At 31.8% G+C, this 20,293-nt stretch overlaps 1 protein-coding gene across 1 annotated transcript; it reads left to right on the top strand.

Annotated features, from left to right (window-relative positions):
- The first annotated feature begins 655 nt into the window (after positions 1–655).
- On the top strand, positions 656–20,287 carry LOC106099861 (long-chain fatty acid transport protein 4-like). The gene is made up of 14 exons (XM_013278539.1): positions 656–823; positions 11,059–11,196; positions 14,710–14,954; positions 15,035–15,185; positions 15,287–15,524; positions 16,328–16,577; positions 16,801–17,002; positions 17,330–17,440; positions 17,554–17,635; positions 17,716–17,846; positions 17,966–18,116; positions 18,651–18,808; positions 18,965–19,118; positions 19,753–20,287. The coding sequence occupies exons 2-14, from the start codon at positions 11,137–11,139 to the stop codon at positions 19,908–19,910; spliced, it is 2,091 nt and encodes a 696-aa protein (XP_013133993.1). The 5' UTR covers positions 656–823; positions 11,059–11,136; the 3' UTR covers positions 19,911–20,287.
- Positions 20,288–20,293: the final 6 nt, after the last annotated feature.

Here is a 20,293-nt window from a genome sequence, read left to right as displayed (position 1 = left end):
GGAGGGGGGAGGCAATGTCTTGCACGAGTATGTAAGGTTCTCTACACTTTCCACAAAAAAATCCCGAATATTTAAATTGCTACAAAGTCATCTTACTTCTTACTAATATTATAAATGCGAAAGTTTAGATGGATGTTACAGTTTGTAGCCTAAACAGCTGAACTATGAAATTTGGCATAAATGTAAAGGATAGTATGGAAGGATGCATAGCATACTTTTTATTTTTTTTAAATCCACGCGGACGGAGTTGCGGCGAAAGCTAGTAGCAAATAATATTAGCTTGCACATATCGCAGATAGTACAATACCAAGTATATTAATACTTTTTATATATGTACTTCGTGAGTAAATGCTATAAAATCCAGGGCTCTGTTATGCAAAAAGGGGTTACTCGTTTTTATTAATTTTAATTCAACTTAATTTTATGTCAATTAATTATAATTAAAAGAGTAAAAGAATAAGACAAATGAATTGGAGAAATTACGGAATTATTGTGTGAATAGTTAGAAATGTGAGATAGTCGTTGGAGAGATGCGTCTTAATGTGCTTTCTAGTTGATTGTGGATGTATGCGGATTGTTTTTCTGCGTGTCGGCACAGTTGTGAGTTGCACGTTTTGTTTGCGGCTCCCACGGCGAGATTATCAATTACAATCACCAAGCGGCAGCCGGTGGGGTTTCGGTCGCCCTGTATCCGTTCACCACCTCACTACAACAGCGTGCGTCGTCGCCGGCGGTGCCAGTGCGTTCTTGATTACGAATTTACGTACGAAAAAATCGTCACGTTTCTTGCAATCGAAAACAATCAAAATCGGATTCTTAATTGGTGAGTTTTCTTTTAATTTTTTTTACAAGTTAGTGGCCTTTTAATTTTTCAACTTTAATTGACAGATACTTTTTGGCAATACTTTTACATAAATTATTCGTTTTATTTTCGACCTATGTAGGAAAATTAAAATATATTTGGTGTGAATGTAATGAAACATTCGGCAAGCTTCTTATCGTTTTAGTTTATTAAACTTTGTCAGTGCACCTGCACTTAATCTGAAATAATAAAAATGTTTGAAGTTTAAAACTGTAACAGTAACTAGCTTACCTACGACCACTGCAATTGGATTCCGATGGTCAGACGTAGGGAATTACCCAGCGATTGTATTGATCTAGAAATAATTAATTTCGCTACCACGAACGTTTAAATTGAAGTCTGTACGATCGATATGGGAAAATAATTAAGTTAATTATTCTAACCACATTTGTTTTCTTACCACTGATGCATCTTCCAATTTCCAATTAAATTAGTTGTAAGAAGAAACTCGTTCTTGAATATTGGTCAAAGGAAAATAAAGTTCCTATAGCAAAGTTTCGCCAAAATAAAAAAATAGAATGCCTCCTGTTATTGATATTTAAGATAGGTTTATTTTTTGTTAAACGTAAGTAGTTTCCTGTTTTCTTATAGTAGCTTGAAGGGCAATGATTGTTGTTTTTCCCCAGAATGAATAATGTCAACACACCACAAACCTGGTATCTTTACGTGACACCTATTTATTATTTATTCCGGGTCTCCGGGATTAATGAATCGGGAAGCAAAATATATTCGTAGTTAGGAAATCATTTTACGGATATTTTGTTAAAGTACTTAAATGAATTCATATCTAAATTTTTTGTTTTAAGATATCAGAGGATAAAGCATTATCAAATTAATCACATATGCCCCTGAAAGTACTAATTATCCATGTTATCGAAATGCTTACATAATTACATTTTTATTGATAACTGCGTGTCAGTTACATGAGTTATATATTTTTTGAGATAATAATTTTATTTTAAACTTTTGTTGACCTTAGATATTATCTACTTTACCATGCAGTGTTAAATGATAGGGTTACGTCTTCGTTTGTTTTTAAAGGATTAAATATGAACTTAATTCGTGTGTTATTATAAAGGTAAAAATGAATTTATTACGCAGTTTACATTAGTCCAGTAATAGATTAACTGCATGATAAATACTGGAAGACATAACATGCTGGATTGCAACAAAAATGTAAATCCATAGTGACACCCATAGAATGTATTCCAGTTAGTTTTCATTTTTCCCGTTGTAATCTAGCACTGGGTTAGATCGCTGGACTGGAATAATATAAAAGAATTCGGAAATCTTATGAATGTATTAAGTTCGTTGCACCCAGAAAAAGTATTTTTACGGATATTAATTGCAGCCCTTCTGATTTGGAGGAGAACGACTTTACCTCTGTTAAGACCTTAGTTACTAAATAAAATTTATTATATTACTTAACAGACGTTTGTAACAATTTTTTTACTGAAGAATTTATATTATCTATGGTAAATTGAAATTCCAAAACCAAAATCCGTTTTAATTTTACCTACTTACTGTCATATTTTATTCATTATTCTCAATTAAGATAATATCTAATCATTAAATATGTATATGTGTTTGTGTATGTATCTCAAGTAGATACTAATTTCGCTGCTTTAAGCAATCCTATTCTGCAAAGTAGTAATTTATCTTGTAGTCAGAGTTGGCTACGTCGTATTTCAAAATCCTGAGTTACAACATTTTGTCATGGACGGATGATTTACTTATATACGGACCACTGTACACCAGCTTCAAGCAGTAGACATTTAATTTTCAATGGCGACTATACAATGTCGATTCCCTTTTATTTATTGTAATGATTTTTTTTTAATTACTAATTTTTTGGCATTTTCTTTGGTTACAGTGTACATTTATTACGTGTTTGGCTCACAGAAAATCATTGTATGGACATCAAAAATAGATTTTGTTAATAGAAATTAGAAATACATTGTAATGTACATTAGTATGCCAATAGTTAGGTAACGAAGATCATAAATCGCGTGAAGGACGTTTTTACAATTCGCGATTCTGAGATTGTGCATAAAATACAAAGTAAAGTTAAAATGGTTTTATTTTTATAATTGTAATGTAAAAAAGTTATGACAATTCATAAATCATACTTCATACTAATATTATAAATGCGAAAGTTTAGATGGATGGATGGAAGTTTGTTAGAGTTTGTAGCCAAAACGGCTGAACGGATTTCGATGAAATTTGGTACAGATGTAGATGGTAGTCTGGAAGAACACATAGACTACTCACTTTTATTTTTCGTAATTCCACGCGGACGGAGTTGCGCGCGAAAGCTAGTATTTCATAGCGTTGGCAGTATATTTCAATTTCATTTAATTTGTTATGGCTTTGATACCGTAGCTCTCAACAATATAACCTCAAAAACTAAGTACTCAACATGGTTCTACATTTTGAAATGAATGGCCTACATAAGTCATTTGGTACCGTAATTTGTAAACATGTAACCGTGTAAACATCTTTACAACTGTCGTGAGTTAACATTAATACAAGCAAATCTTCTTTCTTCGTTACTTCATTATTATCAATTTTCTGAATAGAATCTTCGACGTAAAATACGTGTCATTAATTATATTTGTTGTTAAATAATGTACAGATCGATGTAACGTAATATGAGTTATCGTTATATTTATGTACTTTGATAAAGTTTTGAATATTTACGGAAGAATAGCGTATTTACGTTTCCTAATTTCGTGTTTATCGGACAGAATCATAACTAATATTTGAGGATTAGAAGTAATTAAGATTAATGTTTATATTTATTATTCTATGCTGTAGTATATTTGTATTTAAACGTATGTATGACATTACGTCCAAGGTCGTCATGTCTTTTCACAATAGTTAATACAATAGTATTAGAGTCATTACCGCATGATGAGCCCCTCATTACCTCAGCCCATAACAGTGTCGCAATGCCACAATGCCAACAGCCGGCATTCAATGTGAATTCATTATACAGGATTTATAAAGGGATAATATTAATTTTATTATTGTTAAGCAATTACTGAACTAGCTTTCAGCACGGTTCTGTAGTTCGATAGGTAAATGAAGTGTAGTCTATGGTATGTTATTTGTGAAGATAATTTTTTTCGATAATGAAATGACTTTAAATTTTTTTTGAATTAAATGTTATTAGTTAATAATTAGTTAAATTATTTTTTAGCATGTTCTTTGTTGTATTTTAACGAATTGTACAACATTTTCTATACCTACCTATTTTTTGGCATATATCACGATTGATTTGTTTGTCTATGCATATATTAGAACCTTGGTTTAAACATTTTAGCATATCATTAATGTGCCATCTTCAAATACGATTAATTCGGTCTCGGATTATAATATTTGCTTCCAATATTTATATAAACAAAACGATGTGATCATATATGGCACTTAATAATTTTAGTGTCGCATTTATCTATGAACGTAATTGTTTTTATAGATTTACCTGATCTCTATAATTACAAGAAAAATTGATTATTAAATAATATGGTTAAAATAGTTTAAAGAAATTAATTAACAATGCATTAAAAACATCGTATGAAAAGTGTCATTCGTATCGTATCGTATGCATTCGAGTAAATCCTACGTTATACTACTTGGGGTCGGCGCAAGAGATTTTTGTCCTCCAAATTACTCTATCATCCGTCATCTCAGTTATCACTACGTTCTTGATCATGTCACCTTTCACGCAATACATCCATCTCTTTCTATGTCTACATCTACCGGTGTACCCTTCCACACTCATAATTAACATTCCTCTTGTTATATGCGATTCAACCCTCATAAATCATAGAATATATTATGTAGCTTAATAAGAATAAGATGATTGTGTTCATCTTGAACTTTTGACATTAAGTTATAGTGTTTTTGGATGGTTTTTATATATTTCCGGTTTTTTATTAAAGAATTGATAATGTTTCTATTACAGAAATATGTAAGCAGTTAAATAAATTGACATAACTAGTGTAAATATTATTTAAACTCGATTAATTTGTAATAGAAATAGTCATTTCGGTTTGGTTAATAAATAATTTAGTTATAGTTGGAAATGCAATGTAACTGCTAACAATTACACCGCGTAAACATCTAATAGACGAAGTTAACAGCTTGGGCTTGAATCTAAAACATCCTTAATAAGTATTAAATATATAACTAAAAGTATATAATACGTAAGTAAGTATATAACTTTAAAGTGACCAACCATAATGAAGACAGTACTGAATTTTGGATACTTTCTTGTTATAACGAAATATTTTTTCTCATTGTTAGATCAAAAGTAATAAAATGCTTGTTTACTTATGTTGAAAGAATAAAAGTAAATTCTAGTTCACGGCTCACATGTTAATTTACAGTATTTGTGAGCGAGAGTGGTAGAGAAACGTGGTGGTAAGACTAACTGATTGATCTTTGACCTACAAAGATTAACATTGCGTGAACTCCAGACTATTAACTTAAAATACATTTGAGGTTAAGAGTTAATTTTAGGTTAGTCCTACTCCTACTTAACATGCTACCAACTTTGTTCTAATTTTGTTTCTTTCCGTATCAATAATTTTTGATCCAGTCGCATATAAAGTCATAAGGTTGTGTTTTGTTACCCACTACGATCGTAAAATAAACTAGACTGTTATGGGAAAAATTGAAAAACAATTATTATAAACAATTTTCTTAACTTTATAATATTTTTTTTAACTCATAATCAAACGTCTACTCGTAATCGTCTCCAGGAAGATAAAATAAAATAGAAACATTGATTTTGTATTAAGAAGTATAAAAAATATGATCGATGTTTTTAGGCTTGAAACACGTATTGGAAATCGGTTAAGTTTCTAAATAAGTCTCCTTGGGTAGGAATTTATAAAAATCTTCAACATTAATTTAAAATTTATGTGACATGCTACCTTTTATTAGGATACCGAAACAGAGGTTTTATTCTGTAGTCAAGGTGATACATGTCAATGACTGTATAATTTTTTTAAATCCTAATACCAGTTTGAGACTTGAAACGCAATATTCCTCACGTACTTCTACTGCTTTACGCCTCTTGCACACTGCCACAAAAAAGGAAACGACGCGAAATTTTGATAAACCAGGAATTAAATAAAACAGAGGTTTTGATTTTTGGACGTAACACAATTAATCTAAAGTGTAATTAACGTTTCGTTGTGCGTCAAGTTACGTTTTCATACTTACCGATTCGATTTCGCATCATAAACAGTAAAAAATCGGTTTTCTTTGGTGACGGTTTTGTTTGGATCAAAGACTCTAATTATTCAAAAATCTAATATTAACGATATGCCCAAACATGATAAAGTCTGTTTTAAAATTAAATGGATGATATTCTTTTCATAACTATTAAAATGCCGAATGACTTAAGATCTTATATCATAAATTAATTTCTATAAAAAATTACGAGAATAGAAAGCGAAGATGTAAAGTGAAATTTGCTAAAGCCTTTGTGTAGATCTGTCTACATGTTAAAAAAGTAAAAGCCTATTCCGTAACTTCGATTAATTGTAAACCATGACTATGTTATTTTTAATACTTGGGTGTCTGTACAAAATACAAATATACTAATGTACTAAATATTAAGTAATAGTTTGTAAGATATTTCCGTTTCAAAGTTTCAGGTCAACAAATGATATAAACCTATTTCTTTATCAAATTCAGATCGAAAGTAGTTGTATTTGTAGCTCATTCAGCGAGCCGGGTCAACGACCGCGTGAAAATGGAAATGTATCCAAATTATCAACCTCTATAGTGATTAAGGTGTGGACTTATTTGCATACATAAAACTACCTCGCACTATGTTGTCAGGGGTCGAGGTTTTCTGTAATTAATTCACGAACTGTTTCCTTCCGTATCCGTTTAAATAAAAATGAGAATTTCTATTTTAGTACAAAATGCCTATTTATTGTACTACAGGGCAGGTTTAAGTCTCAAGAAAGTTCTAGCATGAGTCGTTTGTCATTCGTTCCTAATTTATTCTGTTGCACGCTTCACCTATCGGTTACGTTACCTCGCGTCCTTTGACTCTGACCAAAACTCAACAGCTAACGGAAAATGACAAACACTCATTTTTTTCCACTGCAGTGAATGTATCGGTTATTAAATTAAATAACGTGAGGTCATCGTCTAACTTTGAGTAAAAAGGTGAATTGAATTTCGAGATAGCCAGCAATAGCCAAAGTGTAAAAAGGAATAGTGAGGTTATATTAAAAACATAAATAACTAAGTATAAGTAAAGAATGTGTAGGCAGACGTACCAATGGGATCTTAAATAGGCTTATTCGATTTACCTCTTAATATTAACCGCTAATTATTATTCTAGTTTGTACAGACAACTACCTGGCTTACGTCAAGATATTTCTACGTAAGAATAATTTAACGATATTAACTACATTTTCACGGAATTCAATTCGAATTGAATTTTATTATAAAAACACTGCCTTTCCTTAAACCATCGCAATTGCCTTATGGCTTTAGTTCTGTTCTACTACACAGCCTAATCTAGACATTCAGTTAACCCAGTCTTTGGCAAGATTACTTGAGTGTCATTTAATTACTGTTTAAGCTTGTGGTTTTGTAACATTAAATTATGCAAGGTTAATATTACACGCTGTTCAACACCTTTAAATTATATTATCATCATCGAATTGTTAAGAAAAATAACGACAACTTCCTTTGTCTCAGTACACGTAAGCTGAACAAGGAAGGCAATGTTAAAAATGTGTTATTACCGTAATTTAGCCTTGATATTCCAGTTAATTTTACAATTAACTGGTCGCAAAAAGTAGGTACATAAATATTTTTCTACTGAACTTTAGGTGAACCCGACATGCGTTGCAATAACAAAGTCAGAATCAATGTCGAGTGGTTAAATAATTGTATCGTAAGCGAGTTTCAATATTTTTTTTTATCAATTACACTCTTAGGACACTGAAACGTCATAAGTGTAGCCCAAAAACATCTTGTTATTATCGTATATTACCGAAGTGGGGCAGAGGGCATCCACAGTGCGTTGCCAAAAACATTTACATTATCAATAACACGACATAGATTTAAGTGGAGTATATTTTAATTCATAAAATACATAAACAGCAAAGTTCAATCGTCTTTGAAGCATGGAACATCGACCGTGACACATAAATAACTTGTACTTGACGGACTGATTGACCATTGCCTTTGACTGGAGAGGACCCGACTCGCATGCCAAGCGCGCAGTTTGCCAAATGTGACTAATCTTTCATTTGAACATGCCGATTAGCATATTAATATTTATTTTGCCTTAAGTTGTAAATAACGACGCTTCCTATATGAACGGCAAAGTAAAAAGATTGTCGGTGAGCGAACAAATGTTTTGGGTTTTTAACACTTCACGATATTCACATGTAGGTACTTAGTTAATGTGTTTCTTTGTAAAACACACATAAAATATTTTAGAAAAAAAATGCTGATAGATATTTTGTAATTGACTAGATGGCTGGGACATGAATGTGATTGTTCTACCTAGAACTTGGAAGTTAAAAAAGAAATCGACTTTAAGTAATGGCACTTTTACATCGAAAAATTATGTTTATGTTTTACTAATCTGTACCTATATTTACATTCTTATTCAAATTTCTTCATAATCGGTTAATGCTCGACATCATAACATGTACATAAATATTGCAATTTGCAAATGTATACGATCGATAATAAAAGACATTTCGTAAGAGAGCTTTCTCTTCGGCGGAGATCTTGTAACTTTCTCTCTGCACTCAATAAGCGTCTGCCTTCGCTGTAGACAAGAAAGCGTCATATTTGCACGTTTCAGTTCATCGCTTCGTTATGGATCGTTTATATTAAGTTTATAAACGTTGGCAAATCGGAATATACAGATTATACCGGACGGCCGTATCTTTGCAAAAAAAGCTTGTAATATAAAAGCTCGATATTGCATAACTTTTGTACACCAAGACTAACATAAGGTTGTATTAAAATCAATCAGATTAATTCATTCTAATACTACGTTTACCTATTATGAAATCATACTAATATTATAAATGCGAAAGCTTAGATAATTTGTTAGAGTTTGTAGCCTAAACTGCTTAACGGTTTTCGATGAAATTCGGTATAGACGTAGAGGATAGTCTGGAAGAACAGACAGGCCACTTTTTCTTTTTTATATTCCACTCGGACGGAGTTGCGGGCAAAAACTAGTATTATATAATATCGAAACTCATTTTTTCTGATCCTTTTTTTTGTCAACTAAGTCCAAGTCGGACAGTGGACAAAGTTTCATTAATGAACAATATTATAGTTATTTTGCTACAACAATGACTCTAATCAGAGATTACTGTGCAAATAAATTATCTTATCGTATAAGCTATAAAAACGATTCATTCAAATATTCAAGTACCAAACTAGCTTTGCTTTTATTAATGGATGTTATGTAACGGTTATATTTATGACGTAGACACGTTAATTTAAAATCAACGCGTATATTCTTATTTAATATTCTAAAAGTCTTGTAATAAGACCTTGCTATTGTAGTCATTGTTACAAACGCAGTATGTTGTATTTTAGTGTATTTATTCACGTATGTATTTTAAATTCTATTCGCACAACGATCAATGTGTAAAGTGAAAACGTGTACTTTTTAGAAATGATAAAGCGTTTTACCACAAAGACATTTATTATTATTGAAACACAAAAGATGATTAAGATGCAAGCATAAAGGAATATTAATTATTCATGACTTACTCATTTCGTACATAACTTACGGTTACGGTACTCGCAGTGCATCAAAGAATCAAAGTACGATGTATAATGTAGTGTTAAGTGAGAAACGAAAATGAGAAATTCTCTGCTCCACGTTAGGTATCTTTAGGTAAAATAAAGTTTACAGTACGATACCGCATAGATTTACGCATAGTTGCTAAATGGGTCGCAAAAACCAGGCTCATATTAATGAATTGTTAAAATGGTTTTTCAGTACGCTTACCTAAGTATGCTATAACTGCTATAAGCTGTAATTTCCATGGCTGTATGCTGCAAAGTTCGTTGACTTTTACTTTCATTTGAAGAGGCATTGCGTGAGTTCTTGGCTCGACCCCCTTCGAAGTAACTAACACATTAATGCGGTTCATTGTTCTTGATTATCTTATTCAAGTCACTTTCGCTAATTAATTTTTTTTTACAATTTTAACACAACGAATTGTAATTAAGAAAGCCATCTTAATTTGCAAAATAGTGAATTTATTATTGATTAATAGTTGATTTGATTGTTATTTTTATTCCAGACCACATAATTACGTCATACCAATACGTCAATTCTTCCGTATGTGACAAAACCAGATTTTGTTTAAAACGTATCGCAAATTTCAAACGTAAATAATAACATTAATAAAGTTAAGATTTATTATTCCACATTTTTTACATATCCTTATCATTGACGTCGAATCATATGATGTTTCCGATAATTTAAATGAAAAACTAGTTGTAGTTACATTGAAAAATGAAATTGCAGCAAACTCGTAAAATACGTAACGTATAGGAGAGTGCCATAGAGCAACATCTGTCGCCCCGCAGAAGACGGAAAATACAACTTTCATTATATTTTCAGTTATTTTAAATATACCCACTTGGATGCGTCCATTTTACTTTTAACTACCTAAAAATTAACCAGTTCTTATAAAACCAAACCTTTTTTGTTAAGTAATAATATAAATAGATTTTTGTAAATCATGCTTCATACTAATATTATAAATACGAAAATTTAGATGGATGGATGGATGTTTGTTAGATTATCCGTTAAGCCTAAACAGCGAAACGGATCTTGATGAAATTTGGCATAGACGTAGAGGATAGTCTGGAAGAACACATAGGCTACTCAGTTTTGTTATTTTTAATTCCGCGCGGACGGAGTCGTGGGCGCAAGCTAGTTTACTAATATTTTCTTTAACCATTCCCACTAATCTCTAGGCTTGTGCTAGGATATGGTTCACGACAATAGTCGAATGGCGGGATTCGAACCCTTGACCGCAAGATCGGTAGTCCGAACCATTAGGCTATTGGCGCTTATGGCATACTATAGTCATACTTTATTAAACGAATTCACTAAGTTATATACGAGTACTGTATACATAGTGATGTTCTGATTTCTTTACTTTCAGGTACATTCTGGAATCAAGATGTTCAGAAAAAACTAAAGTCACATTTACTTTATAATAGAAATAACTTCGTCTTCAGCTATGTCGAATGTGGGTGGCGTCGACAACAACATGAATAAAACCGACGTAAACGATCAAAAGGTAAACACTAAATATTAAATTGAGTTTAACTAGTCTTCACAGCTCTACCTATCATTTAATTGAATAACTTGATTTTGTCTTATAGCAAATTAGATTTATCATTCGTATTTATTTGAATAAGTGTTATAAAAAAAATAGAGTTTTAAGTTTACAATTGTTCTGTCGTAACAAATATGTTGGAGTATAATTCTTATTTCATCTAAAATGTTATTAACCGTGACATCCGCAGTGCAAAAGATAAAAAAAAACACATTACAAAAATAAACACAATAGTTACGTTTTTGATTATAAATTTATATTAATATGTAAATGTTTTTTTTTAATTCTTCAGATGTATCACGTCACGACGAGGTAGACATAATCAATAATAAGTTCTTTATTTCTAAACTACTTTGGAAATCCTGATTTTTATGAGTAATAAATAACATTTAAGGTCATATTTTGAACGAGTTACAACGTTTAATTAACTAATGTAGTTATTATTAAAATATAAAACTGGTTAGAACTAATCAAAAAGTAATAAACTTTATAAGAACAAGGTAATCAAAGATTATTTTGGGATTTCTTGGATTAACACAAATTCAAGAACCTATGTAGAGTAATAAAAAAAACGATTTGTCTTCATGCTTAACCCGTTTAAAATTACCTGTCTAAAGTTATAATCGATATTATAAAAATTCTTTATAATAGTTACAAAAACTAAAGTGGACAGTTACTTTCACCAAAATGAAAGCTCAGCTGTAGTCTGTGGTTTACAATTTCACGTTTCTCTGCAACACTATTTTTAAAATAACAAATAACTATGAAACATTTTGTGATTTGAAATATCTTACAAGTGTTTGTTACCCTTACAAAGTATTTGCATTATCGTCACAGACTTTTGGTGATTTTTCTTTGAACCGGAACAAATATAAGGTTGAACATATTTGTCTCTCAGTCCCATATCAAGCAGAAATATAGTTAACTTTATACATGACCTTTGAAATACATTAACTCTGTCATAAAGCACACTTAAAGCAAAAAATTTACAACACACTTAAGGTACCATTTCACTACAATTTTATGATAGAGTTTCATAACTAGATAAAAATTTAAATATTCATTTAATTACTATAAATATTTCAAGGTTATTTTTATATCTTTAAATCTATAACAAACCCTTATTAAATATTTAAGTCGGGAATATCAAATCTTATAATCTTATGAATAGGTCGTTACTAGTTCCGTTTTAGATTAATTATTGTTTACACTATTATTTGATATTTTGTAGATACAATCGCTTTAATAAAGCATATTTGACAAACGATTAACCTTAGTATATTACGATATTATTTTAATATCTTTAAGGATTAGATAAATTGTATTATCTTATGATTTACCAGATTTCAGTCGAACCTTCATCAAAAATTGTGATTTCACGTGAACATTGTCTTGTCTGTCGTTAAAATATTCGGTAACATTATTTTTTTCTTTATAGTATTTTGTTGGAAAAAATTAACCTCAAATTCAATAGACAATTTGAAATATAAACCATTTGGTGGCCCCCTACATGATAATTCGTTAGTAATAGTTATGTTTAGAATCTACGTATTTTTGTGTAGTTAATATTATTTAAAAACACAAAATTTGGATTCTATTAAGTTAGATAAATAGTTAACAAAACGTCGTCGTCGTCAAAAAACGTTAACTGTACAAAATGACGATCACTATTATTGGATTGTATAAAAAAATAATCTATCGCGAAACAAAAACTAACGTGTTACTTAATCGTTAATGTAACCCATTTGCTGCAGGAAAACCCGCATACTTAAATCTAACATGAAATTGTCAATATTTTTGCGAAAATACATATAACATTTATGTGATTGATTATGACATGTTTTTAAAATAACCCCAATTCCACATAATGATAAGTTAGAAATAATCTATTTATCACTACATCTGTAGAAGCATACACAATCTAATAAACATTATAAAAATTATGATTTACATTAACTACAAAAACCTGTAACAAATTACGTTCTCTAATGAAGTAGTAACGCTTTGTGGCTTTTATAAAATTCAAAGATAAAAAACATAAAGAGCAAATAACCTTCATAACTTGTAATAATTTGCGGTATGTACTGTGCAAAAAATAGAAATCCACAATAAATTTTTTGACTTCACTGCATCTGTACACATACCTACAATTATATCTTAATCTATAAAAAAACTTAGGAATATGTTTTTACAAGTATTCCGGTATTGACATCTCTTAATAAGATTCTGTACAACTATGTATATACATCTAATAGTCCATATGAAATGGGTCCGAATGAAAGAATGACTTCCTACCCAGTCCCTCCAACTCGCTTGTATCTATAGGAGTCGCCAGAGGAAATCATGGGGTCTGCTTACTAGTGTAAAATAGATGTAAGAACTACGAATAAGACTATATCAATGGTAGGTACCCAAAGTACTAGCCTAGACCATCAGTTGGCAACACCTATTTTAGTATTATTTTTCTTAATTCAAATAAAGTTTCTAGATGGTATTTTGATTATAATTAGTTATTAGCGACGTGTAAAAATCAAACAGATGACTTCAGTTACTCAATGTTTATTTTACAAAGTTTCAACTATTCCTTCCTAACGTGATAATTGTATTCAATTGGCACGTGTTTTAAAAACATCCGCATCTTTGACATGTTATGTTACGTACAGTTTATATCATAACAATAAGTGACTTCAGAATTCAATGGTAACGATTTAAAAAATCTCAATTTTTTAGTACTCGTTTTTGTATGATTATATAATCGACATTACTTGCGTTACTGGTAAACTTAACTTGGCTTATTGTTCTGTATAATTCCTCGAACAACGGATGCCAATAATTTCAAAATAATGTTCAGTAAAACACGCAAAATTTTAAAATAAAATCAGCGAGTTTTGGTTGGATTTAAAGATGTTTATTTATGTTTCAGTATTCAGTATCAGTACGTAGCTAAGTTTATGTATAGTAGTTAGGTATAGACAATTATAATGATATTTCACACATAACTTAGGTACCCGCACAGTTCGGGTTTTATTGTTAAAACCTTATTTAGAAAAATATTCTTGCTTTAGATATGTAGGCTAACATTTTATGATTTACGTTACATAATGGTCATATTTAAATAATGTAGTTATATAATTTTATACTCAAATTTCTAAAAATCACAATTAAACTTACATAATTAAAACTACTTAAAATTTTAAAAATTATGTTTTGGTGTCGCAAGTTACTTATTTTTGAATACTTAAAAATCTTTTAGTATGAGGTTAACTTTTAACCTTATTTTTATCAACGGTTTCTGTGTTAATCTATAAATTAAAGAAACCTAAACGAATGAGCGCATTTGGTATCGTAACGCGAACGTTATCTTATCAAACAGTTACCGGATTGACAAAAGAGTTCAAAACAATTGTGTTGCAGTATCTGTATACATTTTGCTCGTGGCTTGTTTGATAATATTGTTTTATGTATTGTTAACAGATCAAGCAATCCGTAGACGTCGAAAAAGGTCGGATAGAATATTTAGCATCTAGTGTGCCGTGGAGTAAAGTCATGGTTATAGTCGTGGCTATTTGCGTTTTGTTAGCGGCGTGCGCTACAACTTGGGTATTCCAAGACTGGCAGACGAGTCTTCAAGTCTTCGCTATCATTTTTGTAGTTTATGTCATTTTATTTTATTGGAGATGGCTTTGGGTGGCACTCAGGACAGCAAAGAGAGATTTCTCGTGAGTTAATTTAAATCTTATTGATTACTTCTTTATTTTATAATAATGTAAGATTCTTCTTAACGTATTCTGTTTTCTAGGGCGTTATATTGCTATTTAAAAATTTTATCATTGACGAGATCGTTTTCGAAGAAGAATTTCTCAATGCCTGAAATATTTCATAACGTGGTGTTGCGACATCCTGATAAAGCATGCTTCCTCTACGAAGACGAGACATGGACTTTTAAACAGGTAAAAAATTTAACAACTTTTTTATTATTTAATTAAATTGTTTTTTTTACATAAAAATTAATTTTAAAATTCTTATTTACTATTTCGGTTTTGTGTTTTAGATTGAAGATTTTAGTTTGAGGGTGTCAGCAGCATTGAAGAGTAAGGGTGTGAAGCGCGGGGACACGGTAGCTGTGATGGCGGGTAACTACCCCGAGATGCCGGCGCTGTGGCTGGGCGCTACGCGGCTGGGGGCGGTCGCGCCACTCATCAACACCAACCAGACTGGCAACACTCTCCTCCACTCCATCAATGTTGCCAAATGCAACCTTGTTATTTACTGTAGCGAGTTCGACGACGGTAAGTCTTATGTAATCAATTTCAACACAACTTAATAGCTACTATGTAATTTTTTGCACTTGTGTGCTTGTCTCAATCCCTCGCTGAATAATTCTCGCCCATTAAGTATAATTATAATTTTGTTTGCACGTGTTTATGACATACGTGTGTATTTCACATATTCAACATAAAAATTATAATAACAAAAGGACTTATTTACTGTCGTTTCCTTGCTAATAAAACATTGACCATATTTTTATGCAGTTTTTACGATCGTTGAATTGAGTTCTTTAGGAAGAGATAACACAATGTGAAATTTTATAAATAAAATGTGCGAGTCTTCCTCGAAACACTCTATCAAAGGTTCACCGCTATGTTCTAATAATTTAGAATCTAGGTAACAAATATAATTAAAAGCATTAATTTATGTACAAATATCGACGATAAAAGCCATGTTTGCAGTTGTGTTATAAAAAATCTTTTTGAATATCTAAAACCAGTGAGTTGCGTGAGTACCCAGGGGTCAAGGGACTATGTATATTTCTGTTTGCATTAACATTACCAATACACTTGGTCCTTCACCTCGATCGAATATACATAATAATTAAATTGGACGAAACGAACGTATGTTCCTGCCCTAATATGTAATATTCACCTCTTTTTCGAAAATGTCCGTTGAAATATCGTCGACTTGACCTTTAAAGAGCAATGGTTTCGGTAACCTTTACCTTTATGTGTCAAATATTGAATCAAGGTACATTTTCTTCAATTTTGCCTCAACTAAATTTTTAGGTTACGTTCAAAAACTTTGTTTATATTTACAGCGTTCCAGGAAATACAGAAAGAGTTGGACTCCTCTATAAAGTTGTTAAAGTTCACTCGGCGTCCATTGAACGTATCATCCGATGCAGTGAAAGTTGTTGAAGATTCAAACGATTTCACGGGACTTCTGGAGAACACCTCGCCAGCTGCCTGGACTCCCTCTGACAGCGATGGTTTTAATGGAAAGTTGCTGTATATTTACACTTCTGGAACTACGGGACTTCCTAAAGCCGCTGTTATATCACCATCTAGGTATATTTTTAATAATTTGACTCTTTATACTACACGATATGATATGAACACAAGTTTGAGATAATAATGTCGTTATCCGAAGACGAATATTTATGTATAAGGTGCCTGACCTTTTTATAGTTTGCAGGAACTGCAACTGCAGAATGGTTACAAAGTTGCAATTTTATTAAAATATATTGTTTTTAACAGATTTTTATAGCTCTAATTAACTTTATGTTTTTAGAATGGTGTTCATGGCTTCTGGAGTTCATTACCTCGGCGGTTTGTCTCCAAAAGACGTGATCTACTGCCCGATGCCGCTGTACCACTCGGCCGGCGGCTGCATCACTGTGGGCCAGGCGTTCATCTTCGGCTGCACAGTCGCTCTAAGGAACAAGTTTTCAGCCTCGGCGTATTTCCCTGATTGCATCAAATTTAATGCTACCGTAAGTGAAGTCATATAATTGAATTTTTTGTTACAACTTTGAATGTGTCTGTTGAAATGTACACAAAGTAATTAATTCAAATTGCATAAAAACAACTGTGGCGTCGGAAGTTTAATGTTTTTATGTACAATTAATTCATCGTTCGTACGCTTATTAATTTTTTTCAATTTAAGTAATGAATATGCCGCAAGTCTTTCCTAAGTTAATAAAAATAATAATTTGATCAGACACAATATAAAAAAAATCTTTAAATTCGTAAATTCTATTGATATCTTATTTATTATTTACACCATATTGAGTTATATGTACAGTGAAAGTTTTCTTTAGGCTGCACACTACATCGGTGAAATGTGCCGCTACATACTGGCAACTCCTGCAAAACCTACCGACAAACAGCACAAAGTACGCACGGTTTACGGCAATGGGATGAGGCCTACTGTAAGTAATGATTTCTTCATAAACTGTGATTATTAGTGTGGGCTCCACTGTACATACCAGTACCAACATTCAGAAAAGGGAGATGAAAATAAATAGGATGTTTTTTATTTCAGGTGTGGACCGACTTCGTTAACAGATTTAACATCAAAAAGGTGGTTGAGTTTTACGGAGCTACAGAAGGAAACGCTAACATTGGTAATTAAATGTTATCCATAACTTGTCATTTAATTCAATATTGGGTTCTTTTTTATCTCATTATATTTTAATCTTTTCAGTAAATATCGACAATAAAACCGGAGCCATTGGTTTCATATCCAGAATAATCCCCGCGGTGTATCCTATAGCTATTATCAAAGTGGACGAGCACACAGGCGAACCTATAAGAAATTCACGTGGTCTCTGTCAGGTTTGTAAAGTTAAAATTAGTCCATATCTAAAAGAAAAGAATTCATAACATGAAATACTTTATTCTCCTAAAAATATCCTTAAAGTAATTCCACTTTCACGTTATTTTTTTATTTGTAGTTGGCAAAAGCAAATGAACCAGGAGTATTTATTGGTAAAATAAACCCGAGCAATCCTTCGAGAGCTTTCCTCGGATACGTCGATAAACAGGCTTCTGAAAAGAAAATTGTCAGAGATGTATTTAAACATGGCGACTCGGCATTTATATCTGGTAAGTCTACTTATTTTACAACGCTAAAAAATGAAAAACCTGGTAATTTACGACTTAAGCATTTTGTTCATCGCCTTACCTGATAAAAAAATATATTCATGACGTTTTAGCTTACGTTATTACCTATTGTATCAAAATAATTGTTATGAGCTAGTGCAAGGAATAAAAAAAAAAACAAAAAAGTAATTGACGTTATAAGATAATCCATGCTAATTGTAACAATCATTATCAATTAAAAACCAATTTTGAAATATCGTTTTAATTATAGCATATAATTTGCTATTTATTAAGTAGGTCGACGTTGAGAATTTTTTTTAAACAAAATCCACTCTTAGCTATTTTCATGCAAATTATTTAATTGCGGTCATTGACATCAAATAATTTGGTCATAGCATTAATCTTACACCCACATTAACAACATGAATGGATTTTCCCATAACGTAATATGTGATAATAATTTGTAGTTTATAAACATCTTTGATAAATTGTTATGTTCTAGTGATTTACTAATGACTTTTCTATCTGCTTTTGTAGGAGATATCCTTACAGCGGACGAGCTGGGCTACCTGTACTTCCGCGACCGCACGGGGGACACGTTCCGTTGGCGCGGAGAGAACGTCAGCACCACCGAGGTGGAAGCCGCCATCTCCAGGGTCGCTGATCAAAGAGACGCTGTTGTTTACGGCGTAGAGGTAAAAAGCATAAAAACCATTAGACATTATAATAACGCCGTATATGGCTAACTCGGAAAACTTCCCTTTCTTATTATCAGACGTGAAAAGGCTATCTTTAATCTAATTTAGTCCGTTGTATAAGTACACGTAGCTATAATAATATTTATTGCACAGATTCCTAACACGGAAGGGCGAGCGGGAATGTGCGGTATAGTTGACGCGGACGGCAGCTTGGACTTCGAGAGATTGGTCAAAGACATGGCGAGGGATCTGCCAAAATATGCCCGACCAGTCTTTCTTCGTGTTATGGGCAGCCTCGATATGACAGGTAAATCATACTAATCATATTACTACTATAATATTACTAGCTGTTCCCGCTCGACTTCATCCGCACGGAATTTCATTTTATTGTTTACATTTGTCAAATTATCAATTGCAAATGTCAATATAACATGACATGATGACAACCTTGCTTCCTTGATGTTGGCAGCAACTTATGGTCTCTTTCCCACATTAGGGTTTTTTATCCAAAATATTTACCCCCTAAGTTTATAAGTTTTAAAATATATAGCCTAAAGCGTGACGCAAATGTAGAGCTTTTTATTAAGAAAAGAATTAATCACAAATATGCTGTAATTGCTGACATCTTGGGCAACAAATTAAGGTGTGTTTACGCTTTATTATAATAGTATAGATAAATGCTAAAGTTTAGAGGGATGGATGGATGTTTGTTAAAGTTTGTAGCCTAAACGGCTGAACAGATTTCGATGAAATTTGGTATAGATCTAGAGGATAGCCTGGAAGAACACATAGGTTAATTACTTTTTTTAAAAAAATCCAAGCAGATGGAGTCGCGTACAAAAGCTAGTATTAATATAAGTGTATTTTTACTATTTTGAAAAGTATAATAGGTATAATGTATTTAATAAAACCTATATATCTTTCAATGTTTTATGTTCCAGGTACATTTAAACTAAAGAAAGTGGATTTACAAAAGGAAGGTTACGATCCAACTATAATAAAGGACAAGATCTACTACTTGGACCCAAAATCAGAAAAGTACATTAGTTTAGGTCCTGAGGAATATGAAAAAATTAAGACAGGACAAATAAGACTGTGATTTTAATTAAGAACTAGCAATTGTTTTTATATTAATTATTTATGTAATTTTAAGAGAATTAGTTGAACATTAGTTTGGTGGATGTTTGCTTTCGAGTGTCGATAGTTACTACTACAAACCAGCCTACTGGCCTGGCTAGCATTGCTGTCACGGTTGTAGTTCCATTTTTGGCAATGATACGAATATTGCGCTGCTTGTGCTATAGACAGTCTACCACGCAAGAAACAAAACAAAATATTTTTTTGTAAAACTGTTTGTACCGTTTAGATATTTTTTACATGTATGTGTAATGTTAATTAAGACACTTTTTTATGAATTTGTTGGGTCAAATCAATTTCCTACTGTAGACAAGCCAATAAAATGTATTTTCATGACAATTTTTA

Source organism: Papilio polytes, unplaced genomic scaffold, assembly GCF_000836215.1.
Source record: "Papilio polytes unplaced genomic scaffold, Ppol_1.0 DF824102.1, whole genome shotgun sequence".
NCBI classification, from domain to species: domain Eukaryota; kingdom Metazoa; phylum Arthropoda; class Insecta; order Lepidoptera; family Papilionidae; genus Papilio; species Papilio polytes.
Note: the sequence above shows the minus strand (reverse complement) of the source record. Positions and strands in the feature narration are given on the sequence as shown.

Coding starts and splice junctions, on each gene's coding strand:
- LOC106099861 (XM_013278539.1), top strand. CDS start 11,137: ATGTCGAATGTGGGTGGCGTCGACAACAACATGAATAAAACCGACGTA. Junction 17,003..17,329: donor GCATCAAATTTAATGCTACC/GTAAGTGAAGTC, acceptor AGTTTTCTTTAG/GCTGCACACTACATCGGTGA. Junction 19,119..19,752: donor GGGCAGCCTCGATATGACAG/GTAAATCATACT, acceptor TTTATGTTCCAG/GTACATTTAAACTAAAGAAA.